At 36.6% G+C, this 17900-nt stretch overlaps 1 protein-coding gene across 1 annotated transcript in view; it reads left to right on the forward strand.

Annotated features, from left to right (window-relative positions):
* The window catches only part of rabep1 (rabaptin, RAB GTPase binding effector protein 1), a 23343-nt gene extending 6199 nt beyond the window's left edge, over positions 1-17144 (forward strand). Inside the window, exons 6-18 of the mRNA XM_067491636.1 lie at positions 235-370; positions 762-940; positions 1395-1502; positions 2443-2904; positions 3343-3447; positions 3925-4041; positions 5708-5806; positions 6690-6830; positions 8938-9127; positions 10805-10860; positions 11429-11527; positions 11950-12066; positions 12204-17144. Coding sequence (XP_067347737.1) covers positions 235-370; positions 762-940; positions 1395-1502; positions 2443-2904; positions 3343-3447; positions 3925-4041; positions 5708-5806; positions 6690-6830; positions 8938-9127; positions 10805-10860; positions 11429-11527; positions 11950-12066; positions 12204-12305 — 1911 coding nt within the window. The 3' untranslated portion in view covers positions 12306-17144. The remainder of the gene's footprint in view (positions 1-234; positions 371-761; positions 941-1394; positions 1503-2442; positions 2905-3342; positions 3448-3924; positions 4042-5707; positions 5807-6689; positions 6831-8937; positions 9128-10804; positions 10861-11428; positions 11528-11949; positions 12067-12203) is intronic.
* The last annotated feature ends 756 nt before the right edge of the window (positions 17145-17900 follow it).

A 17900-nucleotide genomic window follows, 5' to 3' on the forward strand; every position in this document is an offset into this window, starting at 1 on the left:
AGGAAACCTTGATGTTTTGTGCTGCTTCTATTCTTTGTGTTCCAGCCAATGCAACAATGGACATTCATCAGTTTACATCTCTATGTTTGTCAGTGTTATTCTTTTTCAAGTTGTGTCTGTCTGCTCACCTCAGAGGAGCAGCCTTTTGTCTGAAACTTGATAAACTGTCAAATAGATATTTAATATTGAAAGAATATTTTCCACAGATGCATAGTATCTGTTTCTCTTTTTCAGGTCAAAGAGCTCAATCATGTTCTTGAGGCTGAGAAGTCGTGTCGTACAGACCTGGAGATGTACGTGGCTGTGTTGAACACTCAGAAGTCTGTCCTGCAGGAAGATGCTGAAAAACTACGGAAAGAGCTTCATGATGGTATTTAGTCATGCTTTTAATTAAAACCATTTGATAAACCTAACAACTAAGTTGACTGTTGGTAGAGTTGTCAGAATTTGAAAATGTTTTGTTTCACGTCTTTTTCATCAGTCTTTTAAAACAGGAAGAGTTTCTATTTATCTGAGGCTGCTCTACACAAACTCAATAAAGACAGTGACAGTACTCTCTCATCTGTCATTTGTGCCTCACAAAGTAAAGTAAAAAGTAATTTTAAATAGAAGTCGATGTGTGAGTGAAAGTTGACCTCCTATAAATTGTAGAAACGTTTAAATGCTGACCGTCTGATGCTGTCTCATTGCTACTTTGCCTTTCTCTAAGTAACCCACAACTTCAACTTTTGCTCTTCATTTTCTCTGCTGTTTATTATCAGTCTGTCACAAACTGGAATTGGAGCGACAGCAACACAACCAGCTGAAACACACGTGGCAGCGAGCCAACGACCAGTTCCTGGAGTCTCAGCGCCTTCTCATGAGAGACATGCAAAGGATAGAGAGTGTGCTGTCATCTGAACAGCTCCGCCAAGTGGAGGAGATGAAGAAGAAAGACCAGGTGCACATACATGCAACATTATTATCTCAATGACACAAAGTTCCAGTTTATTGTAGTTGGGGAGATGAGAAGATCCGACTTGACGAAACAGTGAAAAAGGAGATTTTGAACTTGTGAACTTATTATATTTTTTTCATATTTTCAACTGGGACATTGAATCTTAATGATGGTTTAAACCAATACAATTAATTGTTTCAGGTGAATGGTGAGTGGTCACATATACACAAATATAGACACAATATAATATAGTCTAAACTCCAACTTCAATAATAAACATACTGTAAATTAGCTTTTCGCTGACAGTATCACTTAAAGCGGAAGACCGGTATCTTTGGTAAGGTATAATCTTTGTAGTGTTTGTATTGATTTGCTAGATTTAGATTTTAGAAATGTTACTGTACATAATATTTCGGACACTCAACTGTATGATTGGGCCTTTTTTCCTCCATCCTAGGAGGAAGATGAAAAGGAGAGACTGAGCCAAGTAAAAGAGCTGCATGAGGAGGATGGGGGAGACAACACTGAGCCTTTGGAAGACTACCTCGGGCTGAGTGTCGATGAGGTACAAAATGAGCATTGTGTAATTCGAGAAGTACCCAAGGGAAAACAGAACAGGCTTTTATGTATTATTGTGTTACCTTCGAGAAATGTGATCTTCAAACAGACAAAATAGAATCTTCACTTTTGTCCTCGTCGTGTGTGTTTTGACCAGTCAGAAAGTGAAGACCTGTGAAGATTTGAAAATATATTTTTATGACTCTCAGTTGTTTGTTAAATATATCAAATAACAAAAAACTGCTTTTTCTAGACATACACAATTTCATGATTTCCTCTTTTTCCAATGAGAGAAATCTGCAGTTACGTATACTTAGTTGTGTTTTGTTTTTTTGCCAGAAATGTTAGAGAAGCTATTGTCAATGTGAACAGAAATGTATGGAACGGACAGTGGACAAAATGCGTTCAGTGTGATTTCTCGCGTGGTAAACAGTTGTTTAATTTCTTCACTACATATTTTGTCTGTGGAGAAGAATAATTTAATGGGTCCTAGAATTTACATTTAGTATTACTCATCAAAAGATGTGTGTATCCTGAAAGTTTGTTGAATGTGTTTGCATGTTCATAAAAGTTTTTTATAGCCAAAGTTTATTTAACCATGTGCCACATTATTTACTCGCTTGGAGTTTTTGTCTCTGCTGCTTTTCTTAGTGCATTGCTGTTCATTGGTACATTACCACCACCTGTGGATCAGTAGAGTTGTGTAAAACCACTTGTGCACCATCCTTCATGTACAAACATAATAGTGATTACCTGAAGAAACAACTGCTAAACAGCACTAATAGAGGTTAAAGCTCCACAGGCTACCTCTAAGAAATGTATTGTTAGTTATTTATTGCCTTTTATTTATCTCATCTTAGAATTTGAGAAATGTAACATGGCAATGATCATATTTTGTGTTCACAGTTTTAAGTTTTCTCCAGCTTTGTTTACTCTGCCTCTTTCAGCCTCATGCCAGCCACAGTGCTCATGGTTCTATGCACTCGTTAGACACAGACATAGTGGCCGGGGGTGGCATGGACCCCTACAAGGAGAACCTGCGAAGAGTTCAGTCAACCGACAGCCTTGGATCCTCGCTGTCTGCCCAGCAAGGCCTCGGAGGTCAAAACTACAAAGCCAAATCTGCTAGCCACTTGGACGAGACGGATTTTGGGCCCTTGGTCGGAGCAGACTGTGGAGTGACCGATTATAGTTTTGGTGAAACCTCATCCATCAGCTCCATTAAGCTGACCGGTGGCCACTTTCTGCTAACTAAAGACCAGGAGAAGGCGATCAAAGCCATGACACCTGAGCAGGAGGAGACAGCTTCACTGCTGTCCAGCATCTCCCACGCCCCTGACAGTGCTTACTTACCACCTGCTGGCTACAGACTGGTTAGCGACAGCGAGTGGAACCTGCTGCAGCAAGAGGTGTATTACAGAGCCATTGTAGAGAGCTTTAGTAGTTTAAATACACTATTTACACTAAAGCAATGATATAGAAGAGGTTATTCTTGTTTGTAAGCCTACCCTCTCCACAATTATGCATCCAAGTAGTACTGACCATGTTGTGTCTGGTCTTATCTGTGATTATTACTGTGTGCTGTGGCAGGCAGACAAATCTCTCAAATCTCTCAAAGGATGCTGCAAGTATTTTTCACCAATGAGATTTTGGCTGGAAGCGAAATTTTGTCATTTCTCATTAGTGTACCCATTAGAATTACTGTTTAGAAGACAGAAAGTATTACCTTGCTGCTAATGATGATAAAAGTCATAAACAAAATATGGCATCATATTGAATTCTGGGCATTATATTATCTAATGGTTATTATCAGGTTTTATATTTCTTTCTTTTTGTTTCATCACCAGGTGAAAAATGCTGGCAGGAAGCTTGGCCGACGTTGTGATATGTGCTCCAACTACGAGAAGCAGCTGCAGGCCATCCAAGGACAGGAGGCTGAGACACGAGATCAGGTGTGTTTTTATTTTTGCTCACTCTTTTACCTTTTTATTAAATGAATATTTATTAACATAAAGCCATGTATGTTTCAAAAACCATTTTTGTATGGACAGTATGAATGCAGTATAAACTGTATATGAAAGAGTGCATATGCTGTGGAAGTGTATAGCCACAACCTACATTTGCAAAATGGTTCGATCCCCGGTACCGGCTATATGTTGAAGTGTCTCTTGGCAATATGCTGAACCTGCAACAGCCCATTCTCATCCCCAGCTGTGCAGTAGAAATTGGTAGAAATTGGGGAGGGTGCGTCAGGAAGGGCATCAGGCATAAAAACGGTTCCAAATCAACATGCGGACAATGATCTGCTGTGGCGACCCTGAACTTATGGGATAAGCCGAAAGGACAAAAAAAAAAAAAAAATACTGAAATGTTTGTTTTATCAAACAAAAGATTAACCAAAAGGGACTTTCCATTACATTCTATTCCAGGTAAAGAAACTCCAGGTAATGCTACGTCAGGCCAATGATCAGCTGGAGAGGACGATGACCGAGAAACAAAATTTGGAAGATTCAGTCAAATCAGGCAATGAAGAAACTGCTGCTAAGGTACTGCACACAATAATTATACTGTAGATAACGTCATAACAATAATAATTAGTCAGATTGGTGCCATTGAAAGAATGGTGGATTACATTATAGCAGTTCCTGTTTACCACATACCAACTATCAGTGGATTTATTTAATAGTAAAAAAGGCTTCAGTTATAAGGAACACACATCGCAATTAGCGATCAAAGATGATCAGGATGGAGCTTTTGAGTGTTTGAGCTTTCCCACTATCAGTGAAATGAATCATGTTGTCACAGTCCCTGAAATCTCAAAGTTGTTTTGAAGGTAGTGAAGGTGCTTTAGAGTGTGCTGGACAATGGGCACTAGCTACTGCATGTGCAGGTGCATTGCCTAAAATGCATATATCTTTTCTCTGCTGTGTTAGGTATTTTAGAATGTAGCTACAGTGGGAGGTTTGCTGTGTAGGAGGATTTTTACTGGCAATAAAGCCGGGCAATGCAGTTTGATGGTGGTGATTCAGTGTTTTTAACCAGCTCATCAGTGCACCCAAATGTATTACAGTTTATTTTTAATAAATTTTAAAAAACTTTTGATGCTGTCTTTCCAGTTACACCAAGAGCCACTTATAATTTGCACATTTAAGTGGCAAATTATATTTAAGTGCTGCAGAGAAAAATCATCAGAAATAACAGAACCCTCAACAACACCTCAGTTTAAATAGTTTAACATAAAGTTTAAAAAAAATTTGGAACACAAAGCAATGGAACACGATTGTTCACCTACAAGCTCTGCCTATTGTCACACTGTTGGAACAGACATTTGTGACAATTGTTAGGAAAAAGGGAAGTAGAAGATATAGTGTGTCCAGCTTATAAGATGTTGAAAATGATAATTTCTACAACCTGTTTTTTTCCTGTTAGAGGACTGCTCGTAAATGTAACAACTTTTAATAAGCTTTTGCACCTTATTGCTAATATCCCTAAAAAGACTGACAGTGTGACAGTGGATTCTTCCTAATGACCCTCCTGCAAAAATGAATGCTAAGCAAATGAAAGCAAATGCACTGCCATACTTGAATGCAATTTTTACACTGCATATTCAGTTTATAAAAAGGTACCTCATATTCTGCCTATGAGAGTTTTCTAGGCCTTACCTCTCAAGCCCACTATGTGGCAGCTTGTTGATGATGCAGCAATCTCACTGGCAGGAGTAGGAGGATAGGTAATTAATTTATTATGCTTTATTATCTAATAACAGTCTGCAAGGATCTTGCAGAGCAGCAGTGCAGGATCTTAGTTTTGTGGTGTCTCCACATAAGCTGCCTTATTTTTTCCCATTACACAAATTCAACAACGATCTTTAAAAAGTTGAAAAATTCTAGAAAATCAGCATTTCATTTTACTGCCGTTTGGCACTATAGAGTATATTCTCACATGGACTGACATTTAATGACATTTAATATATATTGGTTTATGATTATAATTTTATGATTTCAATTTAAAGTTGCATCAATAAATGAACTCCCACTGGGCTTAATAATATAGCCTTGGTGTGTGTGGACTAAAAAAAATTACAGTGTAAATATGCAAAAGCTTTTTATCTATATCATTTTCCATTGGTATATAATTTTCTGTCTGCATAGGCTTGAAAGTTTTGTTTTGTTTTACATCAAATAAAATTCCATTTGTGTTTTTGTTCTGTAGGTATCTGTTCTTATGCAGAGAGTCCAAGAGTCAGAGACACTGCTCACCACTTTACAACAGGCCTTCAGTGATGCTAAGAGGAACACACAAGAACAGATGGTGAGCGGCATATTCATCTGTTATCCCTGTGTTTCCATGTCTCTCTCTTCCTGATGACACACATTCTGCTAATGCTGGCAATACATAAGCGTTTCAAATGAGCAAATCAAAACTGTCATTTAGAATACAAGCTCCAGCTCTGCCATCCAAAAGGCAGCTAAACTAAATGGTATGGCATAAAGACTGCCTCTTAATGTTTTTGGCTTTACTTCCTCTGCCTTTGTGGCAGTAATGTCATTGTTTCTACCTATTAGAAATACTCAGTGGACACAATGGAGGCCCTGGCTACAGGTGTTTTTGAGTATTGCAGCTCATCTTTTGCCACAGAAATTTGCATAATTGCACTCAGAAACATGTTGCATTTACTGGTAAATAAAGTGTTATTATTAAAGAAGCTCTAAAATTTGAAGATGGAGACTTTTGAGAGCTTAAGGTGACATTTTCTGGATCTGGAAAATCAAACCAGTTGCCCAGTTGGTTTGAAGTCAAGTAAACTGAATGCTCCTTCCTACAATAAATGGGAAAGGTGGAGATCTTGACTTGTTCAAAGTTGATTTATCAACACAACAGACATAAAACAGATGTGCACTTTAGTACACTGTATATCACTGTAATTATTTCCATATGCAATGCTAAGCAACGTAAGTGCATTTACTAATATAAGAAGTATTAGTGTTAATACTCTCATGATTCATTTATAATGCTACACCTAGGAAAATGTGACCTCTAAAGGGAGAACTATTGTGGCTCTAAAAGCAAACATTGGTCACTGATTCACTCTTCACCATATTTTGAAGTGTTGATGGGTCCATGTAAAAGGAAGCGAAAAGGGGGAACAAACTGCCACATGATGAGATGGAGTATTTTGTTTTGTTTGATGCAGGCAGTGCTGGTGAAGTCGAGGGAACAGGTGGCAGATGAACTAAGTCGACTACAGAGAGACAATGAGAGCCTGCAAGGAAAACACAGGCTGCATGTAGACTTGCAGCAACAGGAGGACTTCCAGATACCCAATACTGTGCAAGTATGTGAAAGAAAAATTACATGTTTCAAACTCAATGTCAACATCAGAAACTACTTACTAAAAAGTGTGTCAGTAGAAAGGGTATTGACATTCAAGTATTGGGTAAGTAATGTGTAATGATAATCAATGGTTCATTGTCTTGCCCAAAGACACTTCGACATATAGCCAGCACTGGGGATCGAACCACTGACCCTGTGTAATGTACTTAACACTCCAAAGGTAGTCAAAAAACACAATGGATCCAGGTTTAAAGCGACTGAAGTAAATCTGACAAAATAAACTTAACCCAAGATCCAAGCCTTTTCTTTTCTTTTCTGAAGAATCTGGCTGGATTTATCAGTGAACTTAAAGCCTGTAATGTTGAAAAGCTTCGAAAGGTTGAGCTTGAGATCAGATTTCTGTGTCATTTAAGTCAGAATAAAATTGTGATCAACCAATCCTGCAATTGCTGGTTTGATCCCTCGGCTCCTCTGGTCACATGTTAAGGTGTCCTTGAGCAAGACAATCAACCCCAACTTAGTTGCTCCCAGTGAGTGTTGGCCAGCTGCATAGCAGCTTCCCCAACGGTGTGTGTGTATGATTGTGAGTGTGAATGGGTGAATGAGAAGCCGTTTAAAGTGCTTTGCGTTGCATCAACATTTCTTTTTTTTCTGACAAAATTCTGTAAGGGCTTGTGAACTGATAAGACATTTTATTATTATTAATATTCTTTCTACTTTTTAAATTATTTTAGCTGCTCAATATTTAGGTTCCTCCTTTGTCACATTTTTGCCATAATGCACAAAATGTTAATACAGGTTTATATGAGGAGGTAGCTCTGGGTGCAGTCTATTTGTGCGGAGCATACAGAGTTAGACAAAAATAAACCCTGCAACACAACCCTCTGAAGCTTATCGTTTCACTGGTAATAACCTTGTGAGATTAATATGATCACTGCTTATTATGAGCTGTTGGCAAGGTGAAAATACTGTGTCTTTAACAAGTGGCGTCCTTTCTATTCAGGAGGTTTTCCTCAAATGTACACATCTCCTCCCACACTGTTACTCAGAGCCTCTTGATGAAATATGCTCTGGCAGTGTAAAGTGAGTGGGCACATATTCTAGCAGAGATTGATTTTCAGTGTGTTGGTGAATATGTTAAACAAGCGTCATGCATATTTTAGGTCTACTGTATGTTGAGACAGAATAAAATTATGTTAATTTGAATAAGAACAAATGCAGTATGTTTTTTCCCCTTCATTTTATTGTTGAATATTTTTGAAATGTTTTTTGTTAACGTACAGTAAGTAAAAAAGGATGTAATACACTAATTTAAATAAGGTATGAATTAGGTTGCAGCTGACCTTCTTACAGTATATTTATTAATACATTTGTGTGTTTATTCCTTATTAATGTGTTGGTAACCTCTAGTTAGAATAATACCATGAATCTAATTTGAGATGATACCATTAAAGCCTAAGGAATATATTTGCTTGTAAAGACTTTTGTAATGGGAAACATCTGTGCCACCATCTAGTGTAAAGCATGTAAACAGGAAGCCACTGCAGCATCACCAGCTGTGATGTAACTTACAAAGAGAAACTGTTAAGAGCCCAGTTACTATATACACATAAGTGCAAATACGCTATACTGTACATTAAGGTGTACTTTTGTTTATAAGCATACATAGAGAAATATGATTCTAATATATTTACAATCAGCTACCCAACAGTTAGACCTGATAGTCAGTATATACAACAATGTAGCAACAACTAATCTGAACCTTAGTTCAGGTCTTTGATGTGTAAGTAGGTGGTCCTGCATTAAAACAACACATTGGGCTGTGTTGATTTTGACTTATCTCTTCATCTATCACGAGACATGAGCCACAGTCCAGGAATTCTGGTAATGGAGTAACAGATCAGATACCAAAACAACACTGGTGTGCATTGTTTCAACACTATTTCCAGAAGTTAAGACACTGTAAAATAAGAATAACAGAGAATGCAATGATTTGTAAATCATTTCAAACCTTTTTGTTATTGTAAATAGTACAAAGACATATCATATATAGTTTAAAATATATAAATTTGATATTGGCAAACAAATTTTTGTTTTGTTTTTTTAAGGAGCTACAGGGCCTGGTAGTGCGGTTGCGTGAGGACATGGTGGCGTTACGCACGTCTGCTGATCACATGGAGGAGAAGCTGAAAGCTGAGATTTTGTTCCTTAAGGAGCAGATCCAGGCGGAGCAGTGTCTGAAAGAAAACCTGGAGGACACACTGCAGTTGGAGATTGAAGGCTACAAGGAGGAGATTGGTGAGATTTAGATCTTTGGCTTGTTAGATCTTTGACTAACCAATAATCAACAACACGGCAAATTCCTAACCAGTTAAATTTCTCAAAAACAAACAATCTTTTCAAAAGTCAAGTGGGAATGTAGCCCATATACATATTTTTTGTTTTATGGACGTTTTTTACATTCTCTTGTGTTTCTTCTTTTGTTTCTTCTTGATTGATCACTGTCACGTAGACATCTTGGAAGGTATGACAAACTTTTTGAAAAGCTCACTTCAACTGCTTGATGTGTGCGTGTGTGTGTGTGTGTGTGTTAGTTAATGGCATAGCTATCAGACTAATAACTGTAGTACAGAATAGAATCCACTCACATACTGGTGTGTGTGTGTGTGTGTGTGTGTGTGTGTGTTAGTTAATGGCAAAGCTATCAGACTAATAACTGTAGTACAGAATAGAATCCACTCACATACTGTATGTTGTGGCTGTTTTGGAGATATCAAACTATGTATTATTAGATTAGATAGGGAAATCCAGGATGGGCATGAATAGCATTTTATCAAATCTGAATCCAGCTTCAATCCACTTATGTCTGTGACTCTGTTTGAACCCCTAATTGAATCTTTCTAGGTCTTTTGTTTAGTTCAAATGAATTGAAATATAAAAATGAAATATACAAGTGTGGCGCGTTAGTCAAGATTCACTTTGCACCCAGTCCAGGGCTGCTAAATGTACAGAAAAACAGAATGAAAATAATATAACTTGCATGTTATTATTCAGCAAATATCAATTTAAAAGATTGGTTTTCTGCATGTGTGACATGAAAACTACAAGGTCACAGAACACAGTGTCTGTCTCAAGTAATTAAGTTATCTTACGTAAGCATTTTGAATGATTGATATTTAGGCAAGGGACTAGTTGTTTCCCTTCTATGTTGTGACTATGGTTGCCTGTGTTCAGCCAGTCAGTTTGTTTTCAACATGAATTTGTCTTCTTTGTAGTTTAAAGGGAAGCAAAAAGAGAAATTGTGAATAAAGATTAATTTGCCATGGACTTTATCAGGTTTGAGTGTTTTACCAACTCAGACCAACTCTGTCCCCTAAGAGTCACCTTAGTATATAGTGTATGTATGGGATTTGATGCATTTTACCAAACTTCACTCATTTCACAAATGTGTTGACCCTGACTGAAAGGACATGCTTGTGAGGCAATAACGGTCTGATCATCTTACCAAACATATGGCATATATTGTTAATATTTGTCTTGTGTAACACATGATGTTTAAACCCCAGCTGTACCTAACATTTTAACAATTTTAATTGTAAGCCTAAGAAATCTGTATAAATATTACTAATGTATTTCTCACTATTAATGAATCCGTCAACTATTTGCTTGTAATTGGACCTTGTGCTTGGGTGTTTCATTGTTTGCGAGTGTTTTTCTCTTTTAGTTCAACACTGGTTTGAAAGCTCAGTCACTCTATTAGCTTTTATGGTTTGTCATTTAGGTCACTAACTGTTTCACACATGTCAAACACACACAAAGCATCCCTCAATGAAGGTCCAGCTTTGTTTCATTATTTATGAATTGCCAACTAATTCTCACAGGATTCCCATAATTACTCTGGTACAACAGTATAGGATGGGCTTTGAGATTTACATGAGCATTATATGATCCTCTAATGATCTTTCTTTCCTGCAGCATCGTTCTCCAGTTTAAAGACAGAGTTGGAGCGAATAAAAGCGGAGAAGGAACAGGTACTTACTCTGATGAAATGCAGTATCAAGTTATACCTCAGTGACAAATGAATATTCATTTATAGTGTTTCTCGATTATATTATACCTGTCTTAACCACTCTGAGCTTTCTTATAATACACCAATGAACCAAAAGATTATGACCACTCACAGATTAAGCCAATAATGTTGTGTTCAATGCTGGAGAAATGGACACACATTGACAGCTGGACACCTTCAGAGCTGTTGTGAGATCTATGTTGTAAATGTTTTGGTGACAAGCAGAGGACCAACAGCATATAAGGTTGTGGTGGTTGAAATATCTTGGCTCATCAGTGTACAAGCCAGACATTTGGTCCTCTGAAAAGACTCTCTGTGTACTATAAATCTTAGTGTCCAGTGCTGGTTAAGTTAGAAATCTTTTAATCGTCTAAAAAAATCAAGACGGTGCCTAAATATTTTATTATTCGACAAATCACTTCATGCTGACACTGCCCTATTTACTGCCCTCAGTTGCTAAGTCTTTTTTTCATATACTGCATTATTTGTAGTGTATTTGTATAGTGATATGTATTGCTCTGTTTATGTAGTTGGAGAGCAGTTTAGCAGAGAACAGTGAGGCACTGAAAAACATTCAAGCCCTGAAGAACAACCTGGAGCAGCAGCTCAAAGAACTCATCACTGCAAAGGTCAGTGTTTGACTCCACACAAAACCAACTTGGTCAATATTCTTTTAGTAGATTCTTCACCAAGCCCAGTGTTTAGATTATATAGGCCCTAGGTTATCACTCAGGATCATATCCTCCAAGCTTGACAACAATTTAAAACAAATGTTAAAATCATTGTTGTAAGAGGTTCCAAGTATAGTATTTGCTCTTTTTAAATAACAATTTGTAGTATATGTTAGATAGATTTTAATATTTTTACAGCATTTTAGGAAAACCAGAGTCACTTGTAAAGTGCAGTAAGGACAATAAACTCTTCATTCATATTGTAATTCACAGTTTGCATCATAGTAAATTGTTTAATAGAAATGTTTATCATGTTGAAAATGTTGGCTATTTACTCGTTCCATTTAGCTTATCTAATAGACTTTATCCCTGTATGTCAGAGTGCACTAGAGAGTCAGGTCCTTGATGAGAGAGACAAAGCTCAACGGCTGCAGACAGAGCTAGATGTCAGTGAGCATGTTCAGAAGGACTTTGTCAAACTTTCTCAGACTCTTCAGGTAAGAAAAATTGTCAACTTCTACATAACATTAGAGTAAAAAGGATAACTACATAGAACTGTAAAATGTGAAGAACATACAGTTTCTATGGTTTTGAAAAGTAATTGTTTAACTTAATTGTTTTTCTATGTCACCAGGTACAACTGGAACGAATAAGGCAGGCAGACTCTATGGAACGAATCAGAGCGATCGTCAATGATACCAACTTGACTGACATCAACCAACTCCCAGAGACATGATACCAATGAAGGAAACATGCCTTCAGTTTCATTCCTCTCTTTCTCACTGGCCCAGAAACATTGATCTGACCCTTCCTTGTCCCCATAACCACAGTGGAAGACTTTGGAGGGACAGGGACAGACACGGCATGAGGAGCTTATGGCCGTTTGTGTACATTACAAGTCTCGGAACACACCTCAGATAGAATCATGAAGAACACTACTAAGAAATGTAAATAAGTTAACATCTAATTATGGACGGAAGGAGAGGAAGTCCATCTTCCTGTGGGTCTGTCTCTGTTCTGTTTCTACTGTAGATGTGAGTGTCTGTATTAGCTCAACCAAAAAAAGGTTTGTGATCTTCTAAAGCACTTTTCATCTCTAACTTCTCTTTACAGGTAAATAGAAAGCAATTGGATGCATAACTTTGTTTCTTGTGTTCTCAGAGCCTTTCATAATCGCTTTCTGATTCCACTTGCTTGTTCTTTTTGTGTGGTTTTTTTTTATTTTTTGTTTTTGTTTTTTTTCCCCCACCCGTGTTTGTCTGTGGCATTTTCCACCTTGTTCTGGTTATTTCTCCCTGTGCAGCTGTTGATAAAAACAAAATGAAGGATGGAAAATACTTGCACATATCTGGGGTAAAAAAAGAAACACAAAATAATGCGAGCAATACCCTCCTTTCCTACAGTAAACATCCTCTTCTGTATTTCGCTTTTGGTTTTTGTGTATATTGTTTGATAGAAGCTATTTTTAAGCTGCCGAAATACAGTGAAGAAACATTTGTCAAAGTTGTGAATTTTATTTTTAAAATTTTTAGATTTTCTCTTCATGGTCAGGGAAACACTAGTTATCCAAGTTGGTAAAGAAATACTTATGTTATCAGAAAAGGATGTGGCATTAATAATGATAGAGTGAAAATGAAAACCAACAGATTTAATACACACATTGTTTGTTTTCAAAACTTTGCTTAAGGCTGGCTGCTTTTAAACTATAATAGTTGAACACACTATCAAGAATCTGGTGCAAGGTTTTACTAGAGGTCTGATTTAAAGGCAGTGGCAGTAGCCATTAGAGAAATTACATGCTAAAAGACACTTCAGCCTCAAGGGAGGTTTGAAAAACGAAATCCTGCTTCAGAGGTGAAAAGTGGATTCTTTGCAAAAACTGACAGAATTTCAGTGGGTAGTCACGCTTAAATGAAAACTGACTTTTCATATGTCAGTGTGTTGGCAGCAAACCATGATTGATCTGTGCTTTACATGTGTAGGTGAAACAAATGAGTAAAAATAGGAACAGCAAAATGAGTAATAGGATGACTTCAGAAACACAAACGTGTCTCTGTGTTCACAGTATTCAGCTTTCTCCATTAAAGGTTGTGTGTAATACACGTAGTGTGACAATTTAAAAAAAAAAATCCCAATATGTGTACAACTCCATCAAATGGCCATTCTAAAAAGGTGAGAGACTGCTATCTTTGAGAGAGGGGAATATTGTTTAAAACCCTGGACAAAGTTGCACATACATTGACAGTTTCTTTTAGAAAACTTTAATAGTGTCACACTTACACTTATTTACAAGAAAAAGTGCCACAAATGGTTGAGAAAGTATAAACATAGCGCATTTTCTTACCTTTGTATGCTGGGTTTTAAAGCTTAAACCTGCATGCTTGCTTTATCACTTGATTTAAAATTTTCATATAAACTATTTCTCAGTTTTCAAGTAGACAAGTGAGTGTAACATTATTGGTGTCTTCCAAGAGAAACTGTCCCCAAATTTAAAAATAACACCTCTTTTTTTGCTTCTGTGTTTGGAGCAATTTTCTAGTATAACTCAACCCTTTTGTATTGATTGCTTTAAACCAGCTCATGCAGCATGTTATCCAATCCCATCGAAATGCAATGTTGTTATAGTTTCATCACAATGAAGGGTGGGGTGTAGTTCTAGTCTCCTCCTCTCAGCACAGCCTCTCTGGTGTTCTTTGTACTCCAAACACAATACTTTTTGTTATACACCCCCAATTCCGAAGAAGTTGGGACAATGTGTAAAACCTTAAAAAAAAAAAAAAGAAAAAAAGGGTGATGGAATGATTTGCACATCTCTTCAACCCATATTTTGTTCACAATAGACTATAACATATCAGATGTTGAAACTGAGACCATTACTCCTTTGTTGCCGGATTTATTGTTTTATGATGCACCAAATGTTTTCTACTGGTGATGTCTGGACTGCAGGCAGGCCATTTTAGCACCCGGACTCTTCTACTTGTGGGCTGATAATAGCTGGGTGGTCCCTCTCCTTTTTTCTCTGCAGGGTCCATGGTTTCCAATAAAAATGTTTTATTTTGATTCATCTGACCACAGAACAGTTTTCAATTTTGCCTCAACCCATTTTAAATGAGCTTTGGCCCAGAGAACATGACGGTATTTCTGGATTGTGTTCACATATGGCTTCTTCTTTGCATGATACAGCTTTAACTTACATTTGTGGTTTGCACAGTGAACTGTGTTCACAGACAGTGATTTCTGGAAGTGTCCCTGAGCCCATGCAGTGACGTCCAGTAGAGAATCATGTTTTAATGCTGCCTGAGGTCCATCCACTTTTGACCTTTTGGCCTTTTCTCTGAATCTTTTAATTATATTATATACGGTAGATAGGGGGATCTTCAAAGTCATGATACTGACCTGTTGCCAGTTAACCTAATTGAATGTCAAATGCTCCTATATTTGTTTTTGACTTGCAGCAATTACTTTTCCAGCCTTTTGTTGCCCGTTCCAACTTTTTTGAGATGTGTTGCTGCCATCAAAATGCCAATTCAAAATGAGCTAATATTCTCCATAAAATGGTAAAATGTCTCAGTTTCAACATTTGATATAATGTTTATATTCTATTGTGAATAAAATATGGAAATATGAAAATTATTGAATTTTGTTTTTAATTTAGGTTTTGCACATAGTCCCAGCTTTTTTGGGATTTGGGTTGTAAATTCCTATACTTACAGATTGGGAGAACCACACACATTGAGATACTCTCTCTTTGAAGACAATGTTGCATTATCATGTCCTTATAATGGACAGTTTATAGCTCCACCTTTGATTGTGGGCATTTCATACTAGCTTAAACACTATAGATCACACATCAAATGTTCTATAATTACTGGTAGCCATTAAAGATACCATACCAGAAGACTGGCTATTTGAAACAAGTGTGAGAGAAGTTGGTTTAAAGGTCTTGGCATGCTTTAAACCAAATCTTTTCTAAACCTTTTCCAAGTGCTGTGAGTGTACGGCGGGTGCTGTAGTGCAGGATTGGAATTTCTTAGGTGGACAAAAATATGTTTGTGAACACATTATTAATATGTAGAGTATCAACATATTTCCACATCATGTTAATATACAATGTAGTCTAGTTGCAGTTCCTTCCTTTACAACATATGTGCTGCATAATTCTTTGGTGACTGGGTTGGAATTGTAGATTTTCACAACTCTTATTTTTAGTGCATCTTTGTTGTTGAATGCAGCAAGTCGTATAAGAGAGTGATGTTCGAACCCTGCTACGCAACTTTTGTAGTCACGACCAGTTGCTGCGTAAAGTGGATGTGATAGGTATAATGTTTTTATTTTCTGATTTAGAAACTTTGTTAACCTGTATGAAGAGTTGATGATCTGAGAAGTGCTTTGTTTGAACCATACAGAGATTTTACCAAAAAACAACAGTTTTGATTTGTTGTGGTTAATGATTAATTGTGATTTCAGACCATTACAGAACGATTTTAAACACAGCGTATCAGAGAGGCAACACAGACGACACTTAAACTCAGCATCGGTACAAGACAGGTGTACTCGGCCTCTTTTAAGACCTGATGAATATAAAAGCAAATTATATAAATACATTTCATGGGTTAGCATAGTAATCAGTATGTGGCCTCATATACAGTGTCATGTTTTATTGTATATTTGATGAGTTTAAGCACCAACATTAGCTGCTACACACCCACGTTTATGTTCAGGCTCCCACTGCATCTTCCCTACAATTGTCACAATAGCACCATAGAGATTTCACCAACCATGGTGAGACCTTTCACTGATTTTTGTGCAGAGAGAATTAATGATTTATAGTTTCAATGCTTATAAAATGTAAAAGCAGGTAAATCAGTTTTTTCCATTTGCATGTGTTACACTGTTGCATAGACCTACACTGAAGACATGTTGCGTTCATTTATATATAATAGATTACTGGATATTGGATGTTTGGGCAAGCCAGCCTGAGTTGCTCTAACAAAAAACAGTATGTCTGTTATGATTACATGGGATAGATTTTGTTTGGTCACATTCTAAAAACTAATAATGCAAAATTACAGCGTGAATTTTTTGGAGGTTGTTTTCTCCAGGGCTCTTATTGCATTCACCTGGTGTATTTTCATTTTAGTAGATTTAATGTCCCACTGATGCCTTTTTTATTTGGAGGTATTTATAAAACAATTAACACTTAAATGCTTAATACTTACTGCTCATAAAATGTCATAACCCATATTAGGTGAATTGTCTTTTCTTGGTGAAATGTTGACAGGAGTTATTACTTTACTCAAACGTAAAAGTAAGGCATGAGCCGCATGCTGAACGATGAATACAATGAAATCAAAATTCTCTACTACGAAGTGCTACCCACTGAGTTTGTTTAATTAAAACATGTTTAGCTTGCACAGGGACCGCATCTCATCCCTTCATGTTGTAACACCACATCATCAGAAGAAGACTTATGAAGTGTACTACATGTGGCCATTTTTTAACTACTGCTGATGTTACACGTGCAGGCACATTTGGAAGATTTGTTAAGATCATTAAAATAAACCGTTCAATTTTGGTTGCATGTGCTTTTTTTGAAAGATTTGGGATGGAACATAATGTATAGAAATTTAGTCTGTGTGAGCACATTAGGAATTACTTTGGTAATAATAAACAGTTTTAAGTAATATTTTTTGCAAAGAATTTGAGCTTCCAACTTTTTGAATATAGGGTCATATCTTTTGGGTATATAAATAAGATATTTAAAGATGTGACTTTAGATATAATGACAATTTTGCATTGATTTTAGTTTATGCACAACCTGATCAATAAAAACATAAATAAATAAATAAAATGCAGAATAATCAATAATAACAATAATTGTTAGTTGCAACCAAGAGTTTACTATGATGTATCAGAGCTTTAAAGTGTTCAAATACATAAATGTAATTCAGGTTTAAAAATGTGATTTAAAATAAATGTAATTTCTTATTTGTTCAGTTCTTTATTTTGTAATGGTCAAATTCATTTGACTTTTTTCAGTTACAATTTTATTTTGGGTACATTTTTATGTCACAATGCCACATTTCATATGAAATGTAAAAATACTCCATAGAAAGGTCCTTCATTTAAAATCCTGCTGAAGTAAAAACTGACCCCTGTGAGTGACATACTAATATATTATTGAATCATGATACCTTGTATTAATGTGTATAATATAACCGTGTTGTTGATGATCTATTGTTGGTTGAGGTAGAACAAATTTCATTTATTATTTTTAAAATGCAAGATTTATTGTATATGTATTTGTGCCCAGGCAACACCCTCTTCACAT

The sequence above is a fragment of the Channa argus genome, chromosome 22, assembly GCF_033026475.1.
Source record: "Channa argus isolate prfri chromosome 22, Channa argus male v1.0, whole genome shotgun sequence".
Taxonomy (NCBI): domain Eukaryota; kingdom Metazoa; phylum Chordata; class Actinopteri; order Anabantiformes; family Channidae; genus Channa; species Channa argus.